This window comes from Eublepharis macularius, chromosome 8, assembly GCF_028583425.1.
Source record: "Eublepharis macularius isolate TG4126 chromosome 8, MPM_Emac_v1.0, whole genome shotgun sequence".
In the NCBI taxonomy this organism is placed as follows: Eukaryota; Metazoa; Chordata; class Lepidosauria; order Squamata; family Eublepharidae; genus Eublepharis; species Eublepharis macularius.
Genome location: NC_072797.1, coordinates 131,776,764 through 131,797,285, shown reverse-complemented (window position 1 = coordinate 131,797,285; position 20,522 = coordinate 131,776,764). Strand labels below are relative to the sequence as shown.

The following is a 20,522-nucleotide window of genomic DNA, read 5'->3' as shown; positions in this document are numbered from 1 at the left end:
AATATTAATTGACCTTGGTAAGTGGCAACTGATTTTTCTTTTTTAAGTGTTTTAGTTTATGTGTGACAGCGTTCAGGTTCTGAACTGAGGTGGCTCATTCACACATGCACACAATAGCCGTACCCAGTATTTGTATAATATGTTTTGAACATTATTTTGGGAATCTCCCTGTGGTGAGGATGGGATGGTCTAATGAAATATTGAACTAAGAACTCTCCAAGCTCTCCCAGAAGTCAGATTCTACAGGTTAGTCAGGTGGTAACCATGCAGCCAGACCAAGTTGCAATCCACCAATCCTCTGCCTGAAATATTGAAGGTCCTAGTGCTGCTCCTATGCCTTTAAGAGAAGCTAAGCAGGTGTCACTTTCCCCACCCCATTATTGCCATGCTAAGAAAAGCTTCCTTTTTGCACGTTAGACTGCTGTTAAAAGTACAGGAAGAGAGTTAGTTGTCAAGGTATAACACTGTAAACACACCAACAGTCTGCAATATCTCTGCAGGGGAAAAACAAATTTAAGCTGAAGAGTTTAAAAGGTCGATCCAGAGGAGCGCTGCAGCATTGCACAAGACTGGGGTCGGCATTAGGGATGTGCAGCCTCCTACACTACACAGCTCCTTTGCTATAGTCTTTTACTCACTTACTCACACACACGCACACGTGAAATGTGATGAGTCACCTGACGTGAGGCAATTTTGCCTTCTCTTAAGCGGTAGAAAGTGTAACTCTTCTACCCCTGGAAGATTTCTTCTAAAGGATAGTACAGTATTTTTTAAAAAGCCACCCTTTGGCTATGGCTGCAGTTCTGGGTGCCAAGCTGAAATCCCCGCCGCAGTAATGAAGATCTAAGGGTCTCTCTAGCATCTCCTGGCTCCCCTCCCCTCCATCCATAAACTACATCTCTCGGAAACAAACCCTCATCCTCGTCAAACAATGCCCTCAAAGAAGCGGGCAGGATTTTTCCCCTTCGCTTTCTATTTGTGGGCAGACGTGTCCTTGTTTCTCCCTCAAGGTAAGTTATATGCTTCTCTCCTGTGTTTCTGGACAGACGTGTATAATGCCTGTTGTTTAATCCTTTTGGACCATCTTTAAAGAAGAGGCTTGTGTGTGGGTTTTATTGTTTTGAATATTCGGTAGGTGACCTACATATTCCACTGAGGCAGGTTGCTTTACCGTTATAAATAAAGCATAACGAGAGAGGGTTTTAGTAGACCGTATGCATGTATTTGCTGCTCTGTGCTGCAATTTAATCCCCCCGCCCCATAGCCAAGAAATTACATTCCGTAACAAAACATTGAATGCAAACTATTATTTCAAAAGAGTGACACTGTTCTATGCGGGGAGGTGCTTGCATTTTAGCTCCCGTGCTGCACGTGCAGTGCCTATGCTAGCCTGCCTGGAAATAACCTTATTTAATTCTGTGGGATTTCTGAGCATCAGGCTGTGTCAATGCTATTATCCCACTTCGTGAATCACTTCCATTTTCAGAGATGAAAGAGAGACAATCATACGCTCCTTTGCCAGAATGCTACAGCTTCTTAACACATCAGTTTTGCTGGGTAAAAGGTCCACTTTTAGTGGCTCTGTCACAGTTGCCAACTCCAAGTTGAAAAACTCCCCTGGGGTTTGGGGGGAGGAGGGAATACCACCACAATACCAATAATACCTCCGAAGTAGCCATTTTTTCCAGGGGAACTGATTTCCGTAGTTGGAGATCATAATTCCGGGAGAAAGCCAGGCTGAACATGGAAGCTGACAATGCTACTTCCTTCCAAAGGCCTAGTGCTTCAGCTGAGAAGGCCCCGGATGTCACACCATCCCCACAACTTTGATCAACGGTATGCCAAACAGAGCCTCAAAGAGGTTGAGCATGTGACGTCGCACAAAACTCGCGCGAGAAAACACGATATTTCGCGTTTTCCCCGCAAGATGGCGCGACGTTCCGGAGGCAGGTAAGCCATCTGGAAACGGCCTATGTGCAATGTGGTGCTCCTTAAAATACCTTAAACTTAGGTCATTTAAGGCTTTAAATCAGCATTTTGAACTGTGCCCAGAAATAAACTGTCAGACAATGTAGTTTCTTCAGAATAATGCGTAAGTAATAGTTTATTGTTGTAGCCATAGGCCATAACATACCAGCATATACATAACAATATGCCACATCAAAAGAGTTAAAACACAAGTACATATTTAAATGACAAGATAAAGCTTAACATTTAAAACGGTTGATTTTTTAAAAAAGAAGACGTGGCAGAAGGAAGCAGAGAAAATTACATAAAATTACAGTTTGGCTAAAATTCTTACAGAATTAGCAAAAACTAATTTCTTTCTTAATAAAAATAACAACAACAACATTTGATTTATATACTACCCTTTAGGACAACTTAATGCCCACTCAGAGCAGCTTACAAAGTATGTCATAATTATCCTCACAACAATAATCACCTGGTGGAGCTGAGAGAGTTCTGAGAGAGCTGTGACTAACCCAAGGCCTCCCAGCTGGCTTCAAGTGGAGGCGTGGGGAATCAAACCTGGTTCTCCAGATTAGAGTCCTGAGCTCTTAACCATTACACCAAACTGACATGTTAGTTCAGAGAAAAGTGAAAATAAATACAAGCTAGGGGCAAGTCAATTTGGAAATTCTTCCCACAGCCCAATTTTTCCCTCCGAAACAGTTCTTTTTCAAAGGACCTTGAACAGGCCAGTTTACCCATCTTTTTCCATTCTCCCCCCTCCCTTAACTGAGCAGTCCTGTTCACATCTTACCGTGAACTCACATCCTCTGTGTACATTCATACGTTTGGAAGAAAGAAGCAACGCATATTCACCTAATAGTGTTGCCAACTGGGGTGCACGAGGGTTGGGAAATTCCTGGAGATTTGTGGGTGTGCCCAGGGAGGCTGGAGTTTGGGGAGGGAGGTCAGCTGTGATGTGATGCTATAGACTCCAGCCTCTGAGAGCCAAGCTACAAGTGATGAATGACACTTGAACGGCAAGTGAACAGAATCACGTGTATTCCTCCCAGTTCACTTCCGCTCCACTTGCCCTCCACTCGATCACGTGATGTCACTTCTGGGAAGTGATTTATTGTGCAAGTGCGGGGGCATGCACATGCTTTGCAGCGGGCCTACTTGGACCCCAAATCAGTCCGCCATAAAGTGTGGTCGTGCTTTCAGGGTGGCACAATAACATCATTCTCAGGAAGTGGCTACCTTGTTGTGCCATCTCGGGAGCACACCCAGGAGGCCCATTCCCATGCCTGTCCCCTCCACCAGCCATGCCTCCACCCCTCCACCTGGGGGCAGGGGGCAGGGGTTGGGAGTGGGGAATCCGGATCCCCCACCTCCACTGGGGGACCTGGGATCCCTAAACCAGGGACCAACGCCTGGGTAAATGTGAGGTTTCAATCACATGTTCACCTGTGTACGTGGATTATACGTGGGTTCATGTGGGTTCACGGTCACTTGTGAACAGGGCTAGTCTGACTCTCAACTGCTCTCAATATTCTGTGTGTGCTCACTCCTCACTGGGCTCTTTTTGACAGACATTTTCTTTTTCTTTTGACAAATTGACAGCCATATTACAAGGTAATATTTTTCTGAATACTTGGCAAATCTCCCAGATACAGAGACGCCTCCCTTGACTGTGAGTGGCTCCACTGTATTACTTTTATTATCTACACAGGGTCAGTCAACTTACTATGAGATATAGGATTGTCGCCTAATAGTTTTTCTCTTCATGCTAGAGAGGAGAGGCACCTTTCTGACCCTATAGTGGGGATTATGGCACCCCTTGTGGATGGAAGCTGCTGTGCAGAGGGGAATTATGTGAGATCCCTTCTCTTCCCTCTTGTGTGTGTTATATGCGATCAAGTCGCCTCCAACCTAGGGCGACCCTATGAATGAAAGACCTCCCAAACATCCTATCATTAACACACTTGCTCAGATCTTGCCAACTGGAGTACGTGGCTTCTTTTATTGAGTCAAGCCATCCCATTTTAGGTCTTTTCCTACTGCCTTCCATTTTTCCTAACATTATTGACTTTTCTAGAGAATCTTGTCTTCTCAGGATGTACGATGTCATTTTAGCTTCTAGGGAGAGTTCAGGCTTGATTTGATCTAGTACCCACTTATTTGTCTTTTTGGCCATCCAGGGTATCCGCAAAACTCTCCTCCAGCACCACATTTCAAATGAATCAGTTTTCTTCCTGTCAGCTTTCTTCACTGTCCAACTTTCACATTCATACATAGTAATGTGGAATACCATAGTTTGGATTATCTTGATCTTGGTTCCCAGAGAGACATCTTTATCTTATACTAGCAGAAAAGCTGCTAGATACAACACATATTGGAGGTGATGATAAAGAAGTATGTTGTATGAAGTAGGGATGTGAAGTCCCAGGGGGGGGGGCGTGGAAACATTTCTTGAGGATGTTTTTTTCATTTTTCTAATGGAAAAATTGGGAAACTTAGGGGACCCTGAAAAAATTCCCAATTGTTTTCCATTTGAAAGAAGTGATAATGTTTTATTCACTCAAAATGTACTGCATGAAAAAAATCTGAAGACTTAAAAAAAAACCAATTTAAAAAACGGGGGATTTTGAGGGACACAGAAAAAACTCCTGAAACTTTTATTGTCCTTTTGAAATGAATGAAATCTGCTAAGACACCAGAGGGTGAAGTGGTTCCGAGCTCTCTCTCTCACTTTAGAATTGCATGTTTTCGCAGGTTTGCTTGTAGAAAACTAAGTCGTGTTATACTTTTAAGTTCCACAAATGTCAATACAATTTTATATGCTAAGGTATAAATGACGAATTATGATGAAATATGAAATTATGAAATAACTTACTTTATACAAAGCCTGTTGTTAAAGCAGCAAAATAGGTTTAGGTATTATAGCAAAGTTAGTATTGCATATATTTTTTATTCTCCCCAACATTTCAAAATTCTTTGCGGGGGCGGAAGGATTTCCCTATGGCTTCAATATTTCAGAAATTTTACATCTCTAGTGTGAAGTAGTATGAATATTCTATCTGTGAAGGCAAATTTGCACATATAAAGTCATCTTATAATGAAGTCTTCAACTAATCAACATGCATGTGGGAACCAGTCCACAGATTAAAAGCTAATTCCACATTCCCAGTTAAGGTTTTTGACTAGTGGACATGTCCAGACTACAACCTTCATTTTGCAGCCAAATAACAAGAAAACTCTTCGGCACTGACTTAATCATACAACATTTTGTATTATCTCTATGGAATAAACTAAATTTTATCTTACGTGTGTCCAGGGCTTTTTTTCAGCTGGAATGCGGTGGGACGCAGTTCCGGAACCTCTTGAAAATGGTCACATGGCCGGTGGCCCCGCCCCTTGATCTCCAGACAGCCGTCTAAACTCCCCTCTGTCTAGAGATCAGGGGGCGGGGCCACCAGCCATGTGACCATTTTCTCAGCGGGCAACCCACCGAGTTCCACCACCTCTTTTCCCAGAAAAAAAGCCCTGCGTGTGTCTTTGTTATAAGTGGGGTGAATAAATACCCAAATGTATGAATAGTTACCATTTCCCTTTTGCCTTTCCCTCCCTATCTTCAGTGACATCTTTCTTTTGATATTTTTCCCGACTCAGATTGCTTGGCATGTAAATCTGAAGAAAGGCTGTTTCAAAAACTCTTCTCCCACTACAACCATTATATCAGGCCCGTGGAAAATGTATCGGACCCAGTTACAGTGTATTTCGAAGTGGCAATCACACAGCTTGCAAATGTGGTAAGGCTAAATTTACAGTGCTAGCGAGATATTTAGGTGCCAGCCAGACTAGAAATTAAGGCATTGATAAGCTTGATCCAGTATGCGTACAGAAACTCCAACTGGCATGCAACATTCTGTATACTTGGGGATTTTCCTACCACTTCAACAAAAAGCAGGTGTGCCTCTCCCAACGTTAGTGAAAAGGAAGCCCTCACATGCATTGTACAGGTATTAGAGGTCACGCTCACCTTATAGATTTACACACACCTTGGCCGTTTCCACACAGTTTACCTTGGTCCGGAAAACAGCAAAATCTCACACGAAATCTCGTGAGAAGGCGCTGTTATTGCGTGAATTCTTGCGAGAAGATGCTGTTATTGTGCGAGAAGACACGATAACAGCGTCTTCTCGTGAGATTTTGCTGTTTTCCAGAACAAGGTAAGCCGTGTGGAAACAGCCCTTATCTGGTCTCACTTTCCAAATATGATACTCAGAAGCACGAGAAACTCTACTATAGGAAGTTATCAGTGGACGCACCCACCATTCTTACGTGCGTGTGAATATCCTTTCATCTATTGTTACCTTCGCTTCTTTGCATGCCACAAGTTGCAGAACTCCACAGACAAACCCACATATACCAATTCTTCTCAATTTGCTATCATGCCTCTTTCTTCTATCAAGTACATTTTTATCCCACCTTACTCCAAGGAGCTCGAGATACACAATTTATTATTTTATTTCATTTATATCCTTCCTTTCTTTCCAATGGGGATCCAAAGTAGCTTACAGTGTGCTCCTCTAGTTTATCCTCACAACAGCCCTGTGAGGTAGGTAAGTTCGTCTGACAGAGTGTAACAGGCCCAAGATCACCCAGCAAGCTTCCATGGCACAATGGAGATCCAAACCTGGGTTTCCCAGATTCTAGTCTGGCGCTCTAACCACTGCACCACGTTGTCTCTCTCTCCTCACAACAACTCTGTCAGGTACATTAGGCTGAGAGACAGACTGGACCAAAGTCACCCAGTAAGCTTTGTGGCTGATGAGATTCAAGACCAGCTCTCCTCGGATCAAGTCCAGCAGTCTAGGCTCTCCTGGACTCCCATAAACCAGCCTGTGCCTTTAAACATGTTCAAGCATCTTTTGTGAACCTTACAATTCTCTTTACACTTGCAAACAAACACCTGCCACATCATCGGAGACAAGTAAACTGTATGTTTTAGCTCCCTCAAGATGATATCGATTCCTGAATTTTTGCCTTCACGACCTCCCTGTGTAGCTGACCACCAGTGGCAGCCAGCACTCATCGGGGTTGATACGGCAGAGAGATATTAAACATGACTGATCAAGAAAATAAATAAAAAGTGAAAACCAAGTACTCATAGCTTCAGATTGTGCTTTTATAGACACTGAGTTCATACTCTGCAAATATGCAATTATTACACTGACTGGTCTTACCTAGGGCTCGCAGGTCCCTATACCCTCCTAGTGAGAGAGGGGGAACAGCAAAGCACACACGTGCTCCTGGCGAGAGGTGATGACATCACTTCCAGGAGGTGATGTCATTAAGCCTGTTATGGGTGTGCTTCCATGCTTCGCATGGGGCTAATTCTGGTTCTCTTGGGGCCAAAATTGGGCCCAGCAAAGTGTGGGAGCAGTCTTGTGCCTGGTGAGACGATGTCACTTCAGGAAGTGATGTCATCGCAACCTGCTTGGACCATGCCCGGTGCACACATTCCCGGGTTGCCTGCCCATGGTGGGCACTGGGCAGTCGCCAGGGGGATTATCACCTCCCACTGATCTCCAGCAATTGGTGAGCAATGGATTGGACAAGGGATTGGACAAGAGATGCCATGAGAATGGAACCCATTGAAGAAGCCTGGCAGCCTTTGCCTTGGCTTCTTCCCAAGGCTCCTCCTCCAGTGTTCCTTTATGGGCAAACCCGTTGAGAGCCTGCTCTTCTTTGCACCTTTAAGGACGGGAAGGGGGGACTGTATGTGTGAGTCTTTGCCAGGAGATCTTTGCCTGCAGACTTCCACATGGACAAGACTGTTATTAACTTGGGTGGAGGGTCACTGGTGGGTTCTGAAGGCAGCTGAGCCTGGTGGGGCAAAGCGCTTATGCCCCACAGGACCGAATCCCCCCACTATAAAATTGCCATCCGACAGATGGGACTTATCCATGGTCATGTAATAAGCAGCACAGTTAGTGTTACTAACTCCTGGTCAGGAAGTTCCTGGGGCTTTCAGGGTGGACCCTGGGGTAGGCAGGGTTTGGGGAGGGGAGGGACCTCAGCAGAGTATAATGCCGTATAGTCCACCCTCCAAAGAATCCATTTTCTCCAAGGGAACTGATCTCTATAGCCTAGAGATCAGTTGTAATCTCAGGAGATCTTCAGTGGATGTATGGCTCGTATCTGGACTTAATTTCCTACAGTGCTGAAATTATAATAGAAAAGGTAGAGTAATATAAACAGGCTGAATTGGCCCCATACAAAGCGCAGGAGTACTGCCACTGCTGGCCTGATGATGTCACTTCCTGGAAGTGACATCATGACACTGGTGCTGGAGCACATGCACTTTGCACACGCGTGATGAGTGTCCTGCAGGTAAGTGCCTCCCCTCCCCTCCCCTCCCACCAGGAGGGTATAGGGACTTGGCAACTCTGAGCCACGTTATGTATGAACGGTAAATACGTATAGGGTGACTGTGGATCTAGGCTCATATCATACAGTTTTCTCTCTCTGTTGCAGGATGAAGTCAATCAGATTATGGAAACCAATCTATGGCTGCGACATGTATGTATCAGACACCAAAGTAGATTTTATAGTAATGCTGATCTTTTGCACGTATAGTTATGATAGGGCCCATGCTTCCATGTGGCAACAGCTGGGCCTCCGTTGGCCCTCCATGCCAACAGGGATGGGCTAGGAACCCTGGGAAAGCAGCAAGAAGAAGTAGGGATGTGGGAGAAGCCTGCCAAGGCTGCAGAGTCAGAGCCAAGCTACAAGTGATGAATGACACTTCAACGGCAAGTGAACAGACTCACGTGTATTCCTCCCTGTTCACTTGCGCTCCACTTGCCCTCCACTTGATCACTCGTGGAGTGCAAGTGGAGCGCAAGTGAACAGGGAGGAATACACGCGAGTCTGTTCACTTGCCGTTCAAGTGTCATTCGTCACTTGTAGCTTTGCCCTCATTTGCCAAAGAGGACTTGGACACTTCCCAGAGTCTCCCACTGAGGAGTGGCAAAGAGGCAGGGGAGAAGGAATCAAATGAAGGGTGAGCCCTTCCCCTCTGAACAAACAGATCTGGCAAGCCATGCGAGGACATCCTAGGCAAGTATTGTGGTTGTGACCCGCCCTGAGCCCACTTGCAGGGAGGGTGGGATATAAATCCAACAAATAAAATAAAATAAAAATAAATACTAAACAAGCAGGGGAAGACAGAACCTGCAGCTAGCATTCAAATGAACTTGTGATCCTTCTAAGAGTTAGTTACTGGTTTCCAGGGCTTTTTTTCAGCAGGAACACGGTGGAACGGAGTTCCGGAACCTCTTGAAAATGGTCACATGGCTGGTGGCCCCACCCCCTGATCTCCAGACAGAGGGGAGTTGAGATTGCCCTCCACGCCATGCGGTGCGGAGGGCAGTCTAAACTCCCCTCTGTCTGGAGATCAGGAGGCGGGGCCACCAGCCATGTGACCATTTTCTCCAAGGGCAACCCACTGAGTTCCACCACCTCTTTCCCCAGAAAAAAAGCCCTTCTGGTTTCTATTTACAAGAAGCCAGAAACCCATTCCCAAGAGGTTCAGGATGGTAGGTGACGTCACATTTGTACAAGGCTACAGGCCCTGAGAATCAAAACACAGGAAGTGTGAATATTTTAGCCTTAAAAACGTTTACTTTTCTCCCTTAGATATGGAATGACTATAAACTACGATGGAACCCAGCAGAATATGACGGGATTGAGTTTGTCCGAGTACCAGCAGATAAAATCTGGAAACCTGATATTGTCTTATACAACAAGTACAAACTCTCTTTCCTGATAACATTTAAGCACTGTTTTTTTTAAAATGTATTTTAATATTGCATACATAATTTAAACTTCATTGTGTCTATTTTTCCAGTGCAGTTGGAGATTTCCAGGTTGAAGGCAGAACCAAAGCTCTTCTCAAATATGATGGCACCATCACATGGACACCTCCAGCCATCTTTAAAAGCTCCTGCCCTATGGATATCACCTTCTTCCCCTTTGATCATCAGAACTGTTCTCTAAAATTTGGGTCATGGACATACGACAAAGCTAAAATTGACCTTCTCATTGTTGGTTCCAAAGTGGATATGAATGACTTTTGGGACAACAGCGAATGGGAAATCATTGATGCTTCTGGGTACAAACATGATATCAAATACAACTGCTGTGAGGAAATCTATACTGATATAACCTACTCTTTTTATATCCGAAGGCTGCCTATGTTTTACACAATTAATCTGATCATCCCGTGTCTGTTTATTTCGTTCCTGACTGTACTGGTCTTTTATCTTCCCTCTGACTGTGGAGAGAAAGTGACTCTGTGTATCTCTGTCCTACTTTCTTTGACGGTGTTCTTGTTGGTAATCACAGAGACAATCCCTTCAACTTCTCTGGTAATCCCACTGGTGGGAGAATACCTGCTGTTCACCATGATATTTGTGACACTCTCTATTGTCGTAACTGTGTTTGTGCTGAACATCCACTACAGGACTCCGACCACGCACAATATGCCCATGTGGGTCAAAACGGTCTTCCTCTATCTTCTACCCAAAGTTCTCATGATGAAAAGACCTCTGCAGAAACACGTTGAAGCCAAAACTCAAAAACCCAAAAAGGGCAGTACCAGTAAATTCAGCAAAGGAAAGGTCAGTGAGTTTGGAGAAGGGAAAGTTTCCAGCGAACACAGGTGCTGTCACTGTGACAAACCCAAGGAACCGGCACCTGGCAAGAAAAGGAGACCGAGCCACCAGTCTGCGAAATGGGCAGCTGAACAAGTAGAATACTGTCCAGAAGTCAAAGAAGTCATTCATAGTGTTCAGTTCATTGCTGAAAACATGAGGTGTCAGAACGAGACCAAAGAGGTAGGAATGCTGTCTTGGCTTTGAAGAACTTTTGGCTGACTAATGCGATGCACGCTTATTCAAGAGCAGGTTCTACTGTGCGATAAAGGATTTTCTGACCCTTACCTTTAGGCCAAAAGACCTCAGCAACAGCAATAGAACCCCAAGTAGTTGCCTTAGTTGGTGACACTGCCCCAAATGCTAGTTATATGCCAGTCCCTTCGGGTCAAGGCAGTTAATTTTGTCAATATCTAGCTTTGTCCCCAAAAGACTCATATTCCAGATATCCCTAGAGTCACATAAATGTATTGACGCGGGTAGTAAGGCACTGTTAAAAGCAACTATAAAAGCTAATTAATGACCTTTCAGCCTGACTAGAGGTAGTTTGGTGTAGTGGTTAAGAGTAGCAGGATTCTAATCTGGAGAACTGGGTTTGATTCTCCACTCCTGTGCTTGAAGCCAGCTGGGTGACCTTGGGTCAGTCACACAGCTCTCTTAGAGCTCTCTCAGCCCCACCCACAGGGTGATTGTTGTCAGGATAATAATAGCACGTTTTGTAAACCACTCTGAGTGGGCGTTAAGTTGTCCTGAAGGGGGTATATAAATTGACAGTTGTTGTGGTGATTGTTTTGTGGTTGTTGTTGTTATTGTTATTACTACTACTGCTGCTGCTACTGCTACTACTACCACCACCATAGTAGTGCAAAAATGTCCCCAGATTTCGTCCCCATTAATGCTCAGGTAAAGATGAATTTGTGCTGACCCTCTGTCACATTTCTGACATAAAATATCATTTTAACTGTACTGGAACAAGCCATTGGTGTATCTATGGCTGGCTCACCTTTAAGCTGAACTAAGTTGCTGGTAACAAAATTCCTAGAGGTGGGAGACCGCATGGTCTCACATCCGCAAGTTTAGTTGTTATGATTTTGGTGAGCCAATTGCACCTGAGGGGAGATCATGCTATGTGCAATTCTCTCAATTTGCATGGTTGCTATTTTGTGAAAATAGGACAATGTGCGTCTTTTTCAACTTTGGTACATGCAATCAAGAAACCCAGATTTTTGAGGGTATGTGTTTGCATGTATCCACGCTGGAAAATGTGCGTTGTCCTATTCACACAAAATGGCAGGTAGTATGTTCTCTGGTTACAAAAGGCTGGAGCACCAAAATCATAACAACTGAAAAAACTCTGTGTGTGTGTGTGTGGGGGGTCATTTCACATTGACATCGTGCATCCTTAAAGAGAAGAATGACACTATTATTTTACTTCACTGTTGCAGCAATTAATCGGCAATGTTTCCCTCCCTTGTAGAACCTTCACAGCACTCGTGTGTTCATAAGGAGTTTCAGTATTATTTTAAAATATACAGCTCATGAATTCTTAAGCTGTGGCTCAGGGATCACTTGTGGTGTACGCAGGGCTTTTTTTCTGGGAAAAGAGGTGGTGGAACTCAGTGGGTTGCCCTCGGAGAAAATGGTCACATGGCTGGTGGCCCCGCCCCCTGATCTCCAGACAGAGTGGAGTTGCGATTGCCCTCCGTGCCGCTGAGCGGCACGGAGGGCAATCTCAACTCCCCTCTGTCTGGAGATCAGGGGGCGGGGCCACCAGCCATGTGACCATTTTCAAGAGGTTCCGGAACTCCGTTCCCCCACGTTCCTGCTGAAAAAAAGCCCTGGGTGTATGGCAGTTTTTCAAGCGGTTCTTAAAACCATGCGGATAGTTTAGGTGGGCAGCTGTGCTGGTCTGCAGTAGAACAGCAAGATATGAGTCCGGTGGCTCCTTAGAGACCAACAAGATTTTGGCTGGGATATAAAGGCTCAAGGATCTCCATCCCTACTCATGCCTGAAGAAAGGAGCTCTGGCTCTCAAAAGCTTATGCTCTGAAAATCTTGTTGGTCTCTAAGATGCCACCGGACTCATATCTAACTGGAAAACCGTGAGGAAACTGTTGAAGGCAAGTTCCAGAAAATGCCGGATGGTGAATTGAAACACAAACTAGACAAAACGACATCCCTGTGTCTGCCATGAGGATGCCACGGTCATTTTATAGTGATTTTAAAATGCCATAAAGCCGACAGTGCAGCACTTTTTGTCCCCTCTGTTCACGTGGTCAAACAGCTTCAGGGGGGCACTTCAGTAATTGGTAAGGCACGGGGAGGAAAAAGGGCACCTTAGCCTTCCACACTGCCCTCTTGACATTTTTAAAACACTTTAAAATGGAGGTGGCTTCTCTATGGTGGCCACAAGAATGTCATCGCGTCTAGTTTGACTCTCAGTAAAAGCAAGCCAGAGCCTAAAAGAGTAAAGTACATCACAAATAGAGCAGCGTAAAAGGATATTGACAGCACACAGGGTAGGAGTAGACCATAAAATAGCTTAAAAGCTCTTTGTTAAAAGCCTGGGAAATGAGAAATGGTTTGGCTTGACAGCCAAAGGAAAATAGGCCTCTGACAAGGCTCAGGGGCATTTCAAAGGCAAGACGCCATCACCCCAAAGCCCGGTCTTTGGTTGCCACCCATCTTACTCCTGCAAGAGGGGGCTCAGACTGCAGGGCATGAGACAAGATCTCCCCTCCTCAATTTTATCCTCACTTCAAACAGTTGAATTGGGTTAGGCTAAGAGCTAAACTACAAGAGACGAATTACACAAGGATGCCCACGTGAAAGAGTCACAATGTTAGCCGGGAAGCTGAGTTTTAAAAGACAGATCGGAAGCCTTTGTCAATTTCCCCTCTTTACAGATCTGCAAAGATCACTCCTCAGAGGGTTTTATTTCCTCTTTACTTCCAAGAAGGGGAGGTGAAGCTGACAGAGCTTTCAGGAGACATAGAGGAAATAAACAAACCCTCTGAGAAGTGATCTTCATTGGCTCTGTAGAGAGGGGAAATTGACAGAGCCTTTCAATCTGTCTTTTAAAGCTCAGCTTACCGGCTAACATTGTGACTCTTTCACATGAGCATCCTTGTGTAATTCATCTCTTATAGTTTAGCTCTGAGAGACAATGACTGGCTCAAAGGCACGACAAGTTTCATGCCTGAGTTGGAACTCAAACCCAGGTCTTCCTCGTGCTAGCAAACTCTCTAACCGTCTTTCTCAAAAATTTGTGCATGATTTGTGTCACTTAGTTGTCAGTCCGTCCAAGATGCTACTAGTCAGAGCTCATTTGAGAGCCCCTTCCCCCGCCTCACCCTGAGCATTATAGGACAGTTACAGTTGAGTTTAGAAAGAGCTGAGTTTTAATTCAGACGCCTTTCAACCAGCTTATCATTCACATTCAATGTGTAACCATTTCCACCGTAATTCATTTTGCCTCAGTGCCCTTCGTTCTATAACATGGATGTTTTGATTGCTCATCTTCATCTGTCTGGCAGATTTGGAGTGGTAACCGGCAGTGTTTTTTCCTTTCTCAGAATTTATATAGAATTTGGCACCTCTGGGGAAGTAATCTCAGTGGGGGCTTGAACATCTGTTGTAATGTAAATAATGCAATTACTCCTGGAGCCGTTCAAGGAAGAAGGCTCCCTAGATTTTCAACAGAACTGAAGGAAGCTCTGCAGGGAGAAAGAATTTGAATTTATGGGAGCATCCCTCGCAGTGATTACCCATACCAGAAAAAGCTTTTCAGTTTTAGGGGGGGAAATGGCTTCCAGGTGATCATGCATCTAGTTTGGAATATTTCATTCTATTTCCTAGCACCATCCACACCTAATATAGTAGGGGTTCATTTTTCCTATGTGTGCCATTTTAAAAGTTCCATAAAAGTGGTTTATCACAAGACACATACTAATGTTACTGCCCCTTGCCAATAGAGATACTATGGACTAGAAACCTGATGCTGGTTTTCTGAAAAGAGGCCAATCTTTCAGGGGGTGAGCATAGACCATTTATCAAGCACATCAAGAGAGCTGCTGTAGCTCAATGGTTAAGTGGTTTGGCTGGAAATCAGCACTCTGCTGGTTCAAATCCTACTTCTGCCATGAGCTCAGCAGGTGGCCTTGGGTAAGCCATTCCTCTCAGCCCCAGCTCCCCAGCTGTATTGTGGGGATAATAAAAACACTAACCTGTTCAACCTCTCTGAGTGAGGCACTAATCTGTCTAGAAGAAAGGTATATTAATGCAGTTGTTGTTGTTATTAAGCAGGGAGTTAGCACAGGGTACATGTAACTACATGGTAATAGGGGCACCAGATTTCTTTGCCTTAAAGGAACTAAGCAGCTAAAAATCAGCATCTCTCCAATTCGTTCCACTCTATGTAGAAAACCTTTTTTGGCAAACAGTAAGGAGGGGGGGGGGAGTCATGCCAGCAAAAAAAAAAAAAAGGTCAGTTGGCAGCCCTGATGAATACCTCAGAATACAAGCGAGAAACTACGTTTTTGGATGCGGTCGTGCATTTTAAAATCCCTGTAAATGGACAACAAGCACCGTAGCAGCTGGCAAGAACAGCAGCACCTTTTCTCCTGTTCTACATTTTTACTTGTGGGGTGTTTTTTTTAAACTTGTCGGGAACATTCAAAAATAGCATTTCTTACCTGCGATTGAATGTGGTATAATCCATTTTACTTAACTCTGGATTCTACCATCACATTCTGCTGCATGGGGAAACAAGGCCAGAGCATTTTTCAAATAAGGGATAAGGGCAGGGCTCGTTTTGAGGGGGGACGCGCTGGAACGCAGCTCCGGCAGTTCCCCAAAGAGGTCACATGTCAGGTGGCCCCACCCACCTGACTCTCAGCCATTTTGAGCCCGTTTCGGCCTGGATTGGGGCCGAAACAGCCCGGATCGGGCCTCTGATGGGCGGTGGATCACTCTCCTGCTCAGCAGCAACCCAGTCCTGACCATTTTGGGCCACTTCTCAGCCATTTTCAGCCCCTTTTTGCCATTTTGGGCCCAATTTTGGCCCTGAATGGCCAGCTGGGACAGGTGATGTCAGGGGGTGTGCAATATGCAAATCAGTTATGCCAATGACACACTTCTGGTGCTGTCAAGGGGCGTGGCATATGCGAAGATGTATGGAGGAGACAAAACAGACAATATACATTTTACTCTGCAAGACATTTCACACTATCAAGAATTGATATGATCTGGGCCTCCAAAGAACTGGTGGTATGGACTAGAGATGTGGAGATAATGCCTAAGGTAGGCTCAGATCATAATCCAATTATGTGGAGATTCGGGAAAAATACTAAAAGAAGAGGATGGAGGATAAATGAAGACTTGCTGCAGACGGAAGAAAACATTGCGTTGTTACGAAGAGAAACCAAATTCTTTATACAGTACAATTTGAATAAGGATGTATCAACTTATAAGGTATGGGACACATATAAAGCTGTGATTAGAGGAATACTAATGGATCTGAATGCAAGAGATAGGAAGAGAAAGGATGAAAAGAGACTTGAAATTATGGAAAAAATTAAAGCCAAAGAGATACAGCTTAAGAAAAGACCAGGGAAAAAGAAAATATATCAGGATATGAAAATCCTGCAGGAACAATTGACGGCAATGAATAACAAAGAATTGGAGTGGAATTTTAAAAAAATGAAGCAGAAGTTGTTTGAGGGTGCAAATAAACCTGGGAAATACTTAGCGTGGCAGTTAAAGAAAAAAAAGGAGAAGAAAACCATAACTAAGATTAGAGAAGAGGATAATATATTGATGGATCAATCTGCCATTAGCAGAGCCTTTTTCAAATGTTATGCAAAACTGTACCAAAAAAAGGAGGTGAATAGAGATTCAATAGTGGAATATTTAGAGAAAATGAAGCTTCCAACAATTTCAGAGAAATGGAAAGAGAAGTTAAATAGGGAAGTGACAGAGGAAGAAATAAAAGAAGCCATACAATCAACAAAATTAGGGAAAGCGCCTGGACCAGATGGAATAACAGCAAAGTTTTATAGAATGATGGCCAATGATCTGACACCGTTTCTAAGAGAGGTAATGAATGGAATTTTGCAAGGCCAAAAGATTCCTGACTCATGGAATGAAGCTAATATATCACTGGATCCGAAAGATGGACAAGATTTGACTAACGTTAAGAATTATCGGCCAATTTCGTTGTTGAATAATGATTATAAAATATTTGCGAAAATTATGGCGGAAAGGTTAAAGGGATGGATGTCGGAATTTATTGCAGAAGAACAGGCTGGATTCCTACCTAATAGACAAATTAAGGACAATTTAAGGACAGTAATAAACGCTATTGAATACTACGACAAGCACTGTGATAGGGAAGTTGGTTTCTTTTTTGTGGATGCGGGAAAAGCATTTGACAATTTGAACTAGGACTTTATGTTTGCCACTATGGAAAAGCTGCAAATGGAAGAAAAGTTCATACAAGCAGTTAAAGGAATTTATAAAGACCAATGTGCAGTGATTGTAGTTAATGATGATTTGACTAAAAAATTGAAAATAAGCAAAGGTACAAGACAAGCGTTCGGGAGAGGCCTGGTTCAGTGCATTCAGCCGCGGTTCAGGAAGGCAGACACTCAGGCGCCAGCAATCAATTACCTGGCAACGGAGCCGGGGGAATGCCTGAACTCTGTCTGTGCTCCTTCTGTTGCCCTGGAAACCCGAATGGAAACCCAGCTTACCTTGATTGGCAGGTCTTCCTTCCAACCACGGAGCTGCAAAGCGGTTACAAGTTGGGAGAAGACACCCAGGGGAGGGAGGGGGAAGGGGGTGTTCTGTAGCCATGGGCACTCCAATCTCATCCCTGCAAACCCTGATAGGCAGCTCTGATGGCCAAACACAGACCTCCTGTGTTGCTCAATGGGACCTGTGCTTATAAATAGCCGTGGGCTCTCAGGCTGGGTTTCACTTTCAGCGAGCATTGGAGTGGGACAGAGCTCTTGCTTGCCACTTGCTAGCCTTTGGGGAGAGAGACTGAGAGTATAATTGAGCTTGGATTTTTGTGGGAGTTTCCTGGGGGCCTTGGATTGGAGAGGGTATAACTCCAAGATCCCTTTTGCAATCTTGTCCAAACTTGGGTGATGGCTGTAGGAGAGCCTGCAAAACACTCCCCGGGAATATGGGCTCTCTAGTGCCACGGGGGCTGTTCTGCACCCCACGGACCGCAAACCGGTTTGGCAATGGAAAATGTTCGTTGTGGTTCGCGACTTCGGGATCGTCATCAGCATCGAACCGCGAACCGCTGGTTCGTTAAATTTTTTTGGTTCGTGCCCATGTCTACTAATGAGTTGTTCTAATTAGTTCCTCCAGTTCTTTTTCTACCAAGTGACCCCTGGATAAGGGTGTTCTTGTTCATGTTGCCTCAGTGTAGTCTAGCAGGGGGCTGCTTTTTTGCCGTTCCTTGATACATTTGGGTAACATTAACGAGATCTTCTTAAATAATAATAAGACCTTCCATTTTATTCTCTTGAAATACTTTCCCAGTGCTGGGAAGTCCCTTTTGAGAAGGGGAGAACTTGAGGAGCCCGCAAACTTTCAGTTGAGAAGGACCTCCCCCTCAAATGTCCCCTCATTCTAGTAATTTATGAATGGGACTACTATCCCCTTCTAATTTTCTGCCTTTGTAACATCAGAAAAAAACCCAGCGTCATCCTAAGCTAAGCTAAGGGGCAAGAGTGGAGCAGTGGTCAACATAGCTACTTAACATATATTCCCACCATTTGGTAAGTAAGCTGCTAGGTAAAGGTCACTAGTTAAATAATACTGTTCTATGGGGCTCTGTTTGTAAGTAAACAAAGGGAAAGACGGCTTTTAAAAATGTGTATCAGCTGTTGTGCTAATGGCTTTGCTTTTTCAAACTGATCAATATTTCATGTTCAGAGGGATTGTGCGCTTTGGCTTGAGAGTACTAAATACACACGTTGGAGTTCTGCAGAAACTGAGGGTCTGATCCCAAGATGACATTCAATCAGTGAGGCACTATTGAATTCTGTGGAGCTTTGCTGATGCATAACAATGAACAAGTTGCAACAGTTGTGAATGCATACCAGGCTGGACTGCAACCGTGGAGCCAAGTCTCAGTTAACCATTATACTAAACTAATAACAGAGTAAAGTCCTCATCAGGATTGGGTTCTTTGCTGGAATGGAATTATGGGAAAGCGTCTAAAGTGCCTTACAACAACCTAAAAAGAGGGTTATTATGGAAATGTGCTGTATTCCCTAACAGCAGGGGGGGTTCAGCTGGAACGCGGTGGAAGGGAGTTCCGGCACCTCTTGAAAATGGTCACATGGCCGGTGGCCCCGCCCCCTGATCTCCAGACAGAGGGGAGTTTAGATTGCCCTCCGCACCACCGGCGCAGAGGGCAATCTCAACTCCCCTCTGTCCGGAGATCAGGGGGCGGGGCCACCAGCCATGTGATCATTTTCACTGACAGCGATTTAAACTTTAAAAAACTCCCCCCTTGTTCCAGCTGACCCAAAGTGATGTCATTGTGTGGTCCTGGGAGCCCAGTTCCACCACCTCTTTTCCCAGAAAAAAGCCCTGCCTAACAGGAAAACAGAGAATACTCGTGGAGCTTGTGGAGTTCTACGTGGAGCTTCACCAGGCAGTGGTGATTGAAAATCTGGTGATCCCAATGGGACAGGAGGGTGGGGTCCATATTCTGTAAATAAGTTGTTTTGCTAGAAGGAAAATTTGAACCCGCTCATTTCAGGTGCGCTATCATGTCTCGTTTTGTGTGTTGCAGGTGGAAGACGACTGGAAATACGTAGCCATGGTGATTGACAGAGTGTTCCTGTGGGTGTTCATAATTCTCTGTGTGTTTGGAACTGCAGGGCTGTTCTTACAGCCATTGATAGCAGACACATAATGCGCTGGTTTTTCACATTGCACTTCCATTCGATCACACCAAGCTCCGCATGTGCCCTCACAGTTTTTCAACTTCATATTTGATTTTTCATCCACAAGGCAAGAGAATATCAGCTTCACATGAGGCCAGAAGAGCAGCATTTTCTTCCTCCTCCGCCCAAAGCATTCAGCCAACAGTTTCATTCTTTCTATATTCAGCAAAACCTTGTTGCAATAAGCTGATAAAGGAACAGCTTAGAAATGCATAGTGCTTCCCTTTGAAGAACTGAGGGAGGAACCCCACCTACTGTTCCATTTCTTGATCATTTTAAAAGACTTCTTTCATTTCCAAATGTAACTGCTAGAGCTGCTTTTGGGAGGGGGAGATGCTGTTGGGTAAATGCATCCTCGGCTGCTTTCCCACAGAGAACACCCTTTTCTGCTGAAAATGTAATTTGTTTCCAGTGGAGGTTAAAAATAATTTGAGAAAATGACAGGAAAAGAAAGAACCTCTCTCAAAAAAGCAGCTCCCATTTAGAAAGAGGAAGTGGTATTTTAGAATGATCATAAGACTCAGGGCCAAGCTACAAGTGATGAATGACACAGGTTGGACACTTGTCAGCTTCCCTCAAGTTTTGGTGGGAAATGTAGGCATCCTGGTCTTGCAGATTGGCTCTCTGACTGTGGCCCAATGGACTTTTCAACTGTCACTTGTCCAACATTCTGCCAAGCTTCCTACTTTTCCCATCAAAACCTGCAACACACAAAACGATGGGAAGCTGACAAGTGTCCAACCTGCATCATTCGTCACTTGTAGTTTGGCCCTAAATGTGTTCTAGTCTGAGTTTACACCAGCAGAGCAACGCAGCTTAGAAGAGGCCCTCCCAGGATGCCCTGGGAGCTGTCATAGCTTGAAGCCATTGGAGAGGC

General features: G+C 44.5%; 1 protein-coding gene across 1 annotated transcript; it reads left to right on the top strand.

Annotated features, from left to right (window-relative positions):
* Positions 1-931: 931 nt before the first annotated feature.
* On the top strand, positions 932-19,614 carry CHRNA6 (cholinergic receptor nicotinic alpha 6 subunit). The gene is made up of 6 exons (XM_054986774.1): positions 932-1,010; positions 5,623-5,762; positions 8,494-8,538; positions 9,658-9,767; positions 9,869-10,856; positions 19,492-19,614. Exons 1-6 carry the CDS (start codon positions 932-934, stop codon positions 19,612-19,614), a joined length of 1,485 nt encoding a protein of 494 aa, XP_054842749.1.
* The last annotated feature ends 908 nt before the right edge of the window (positions 19,615-20,522 follow it).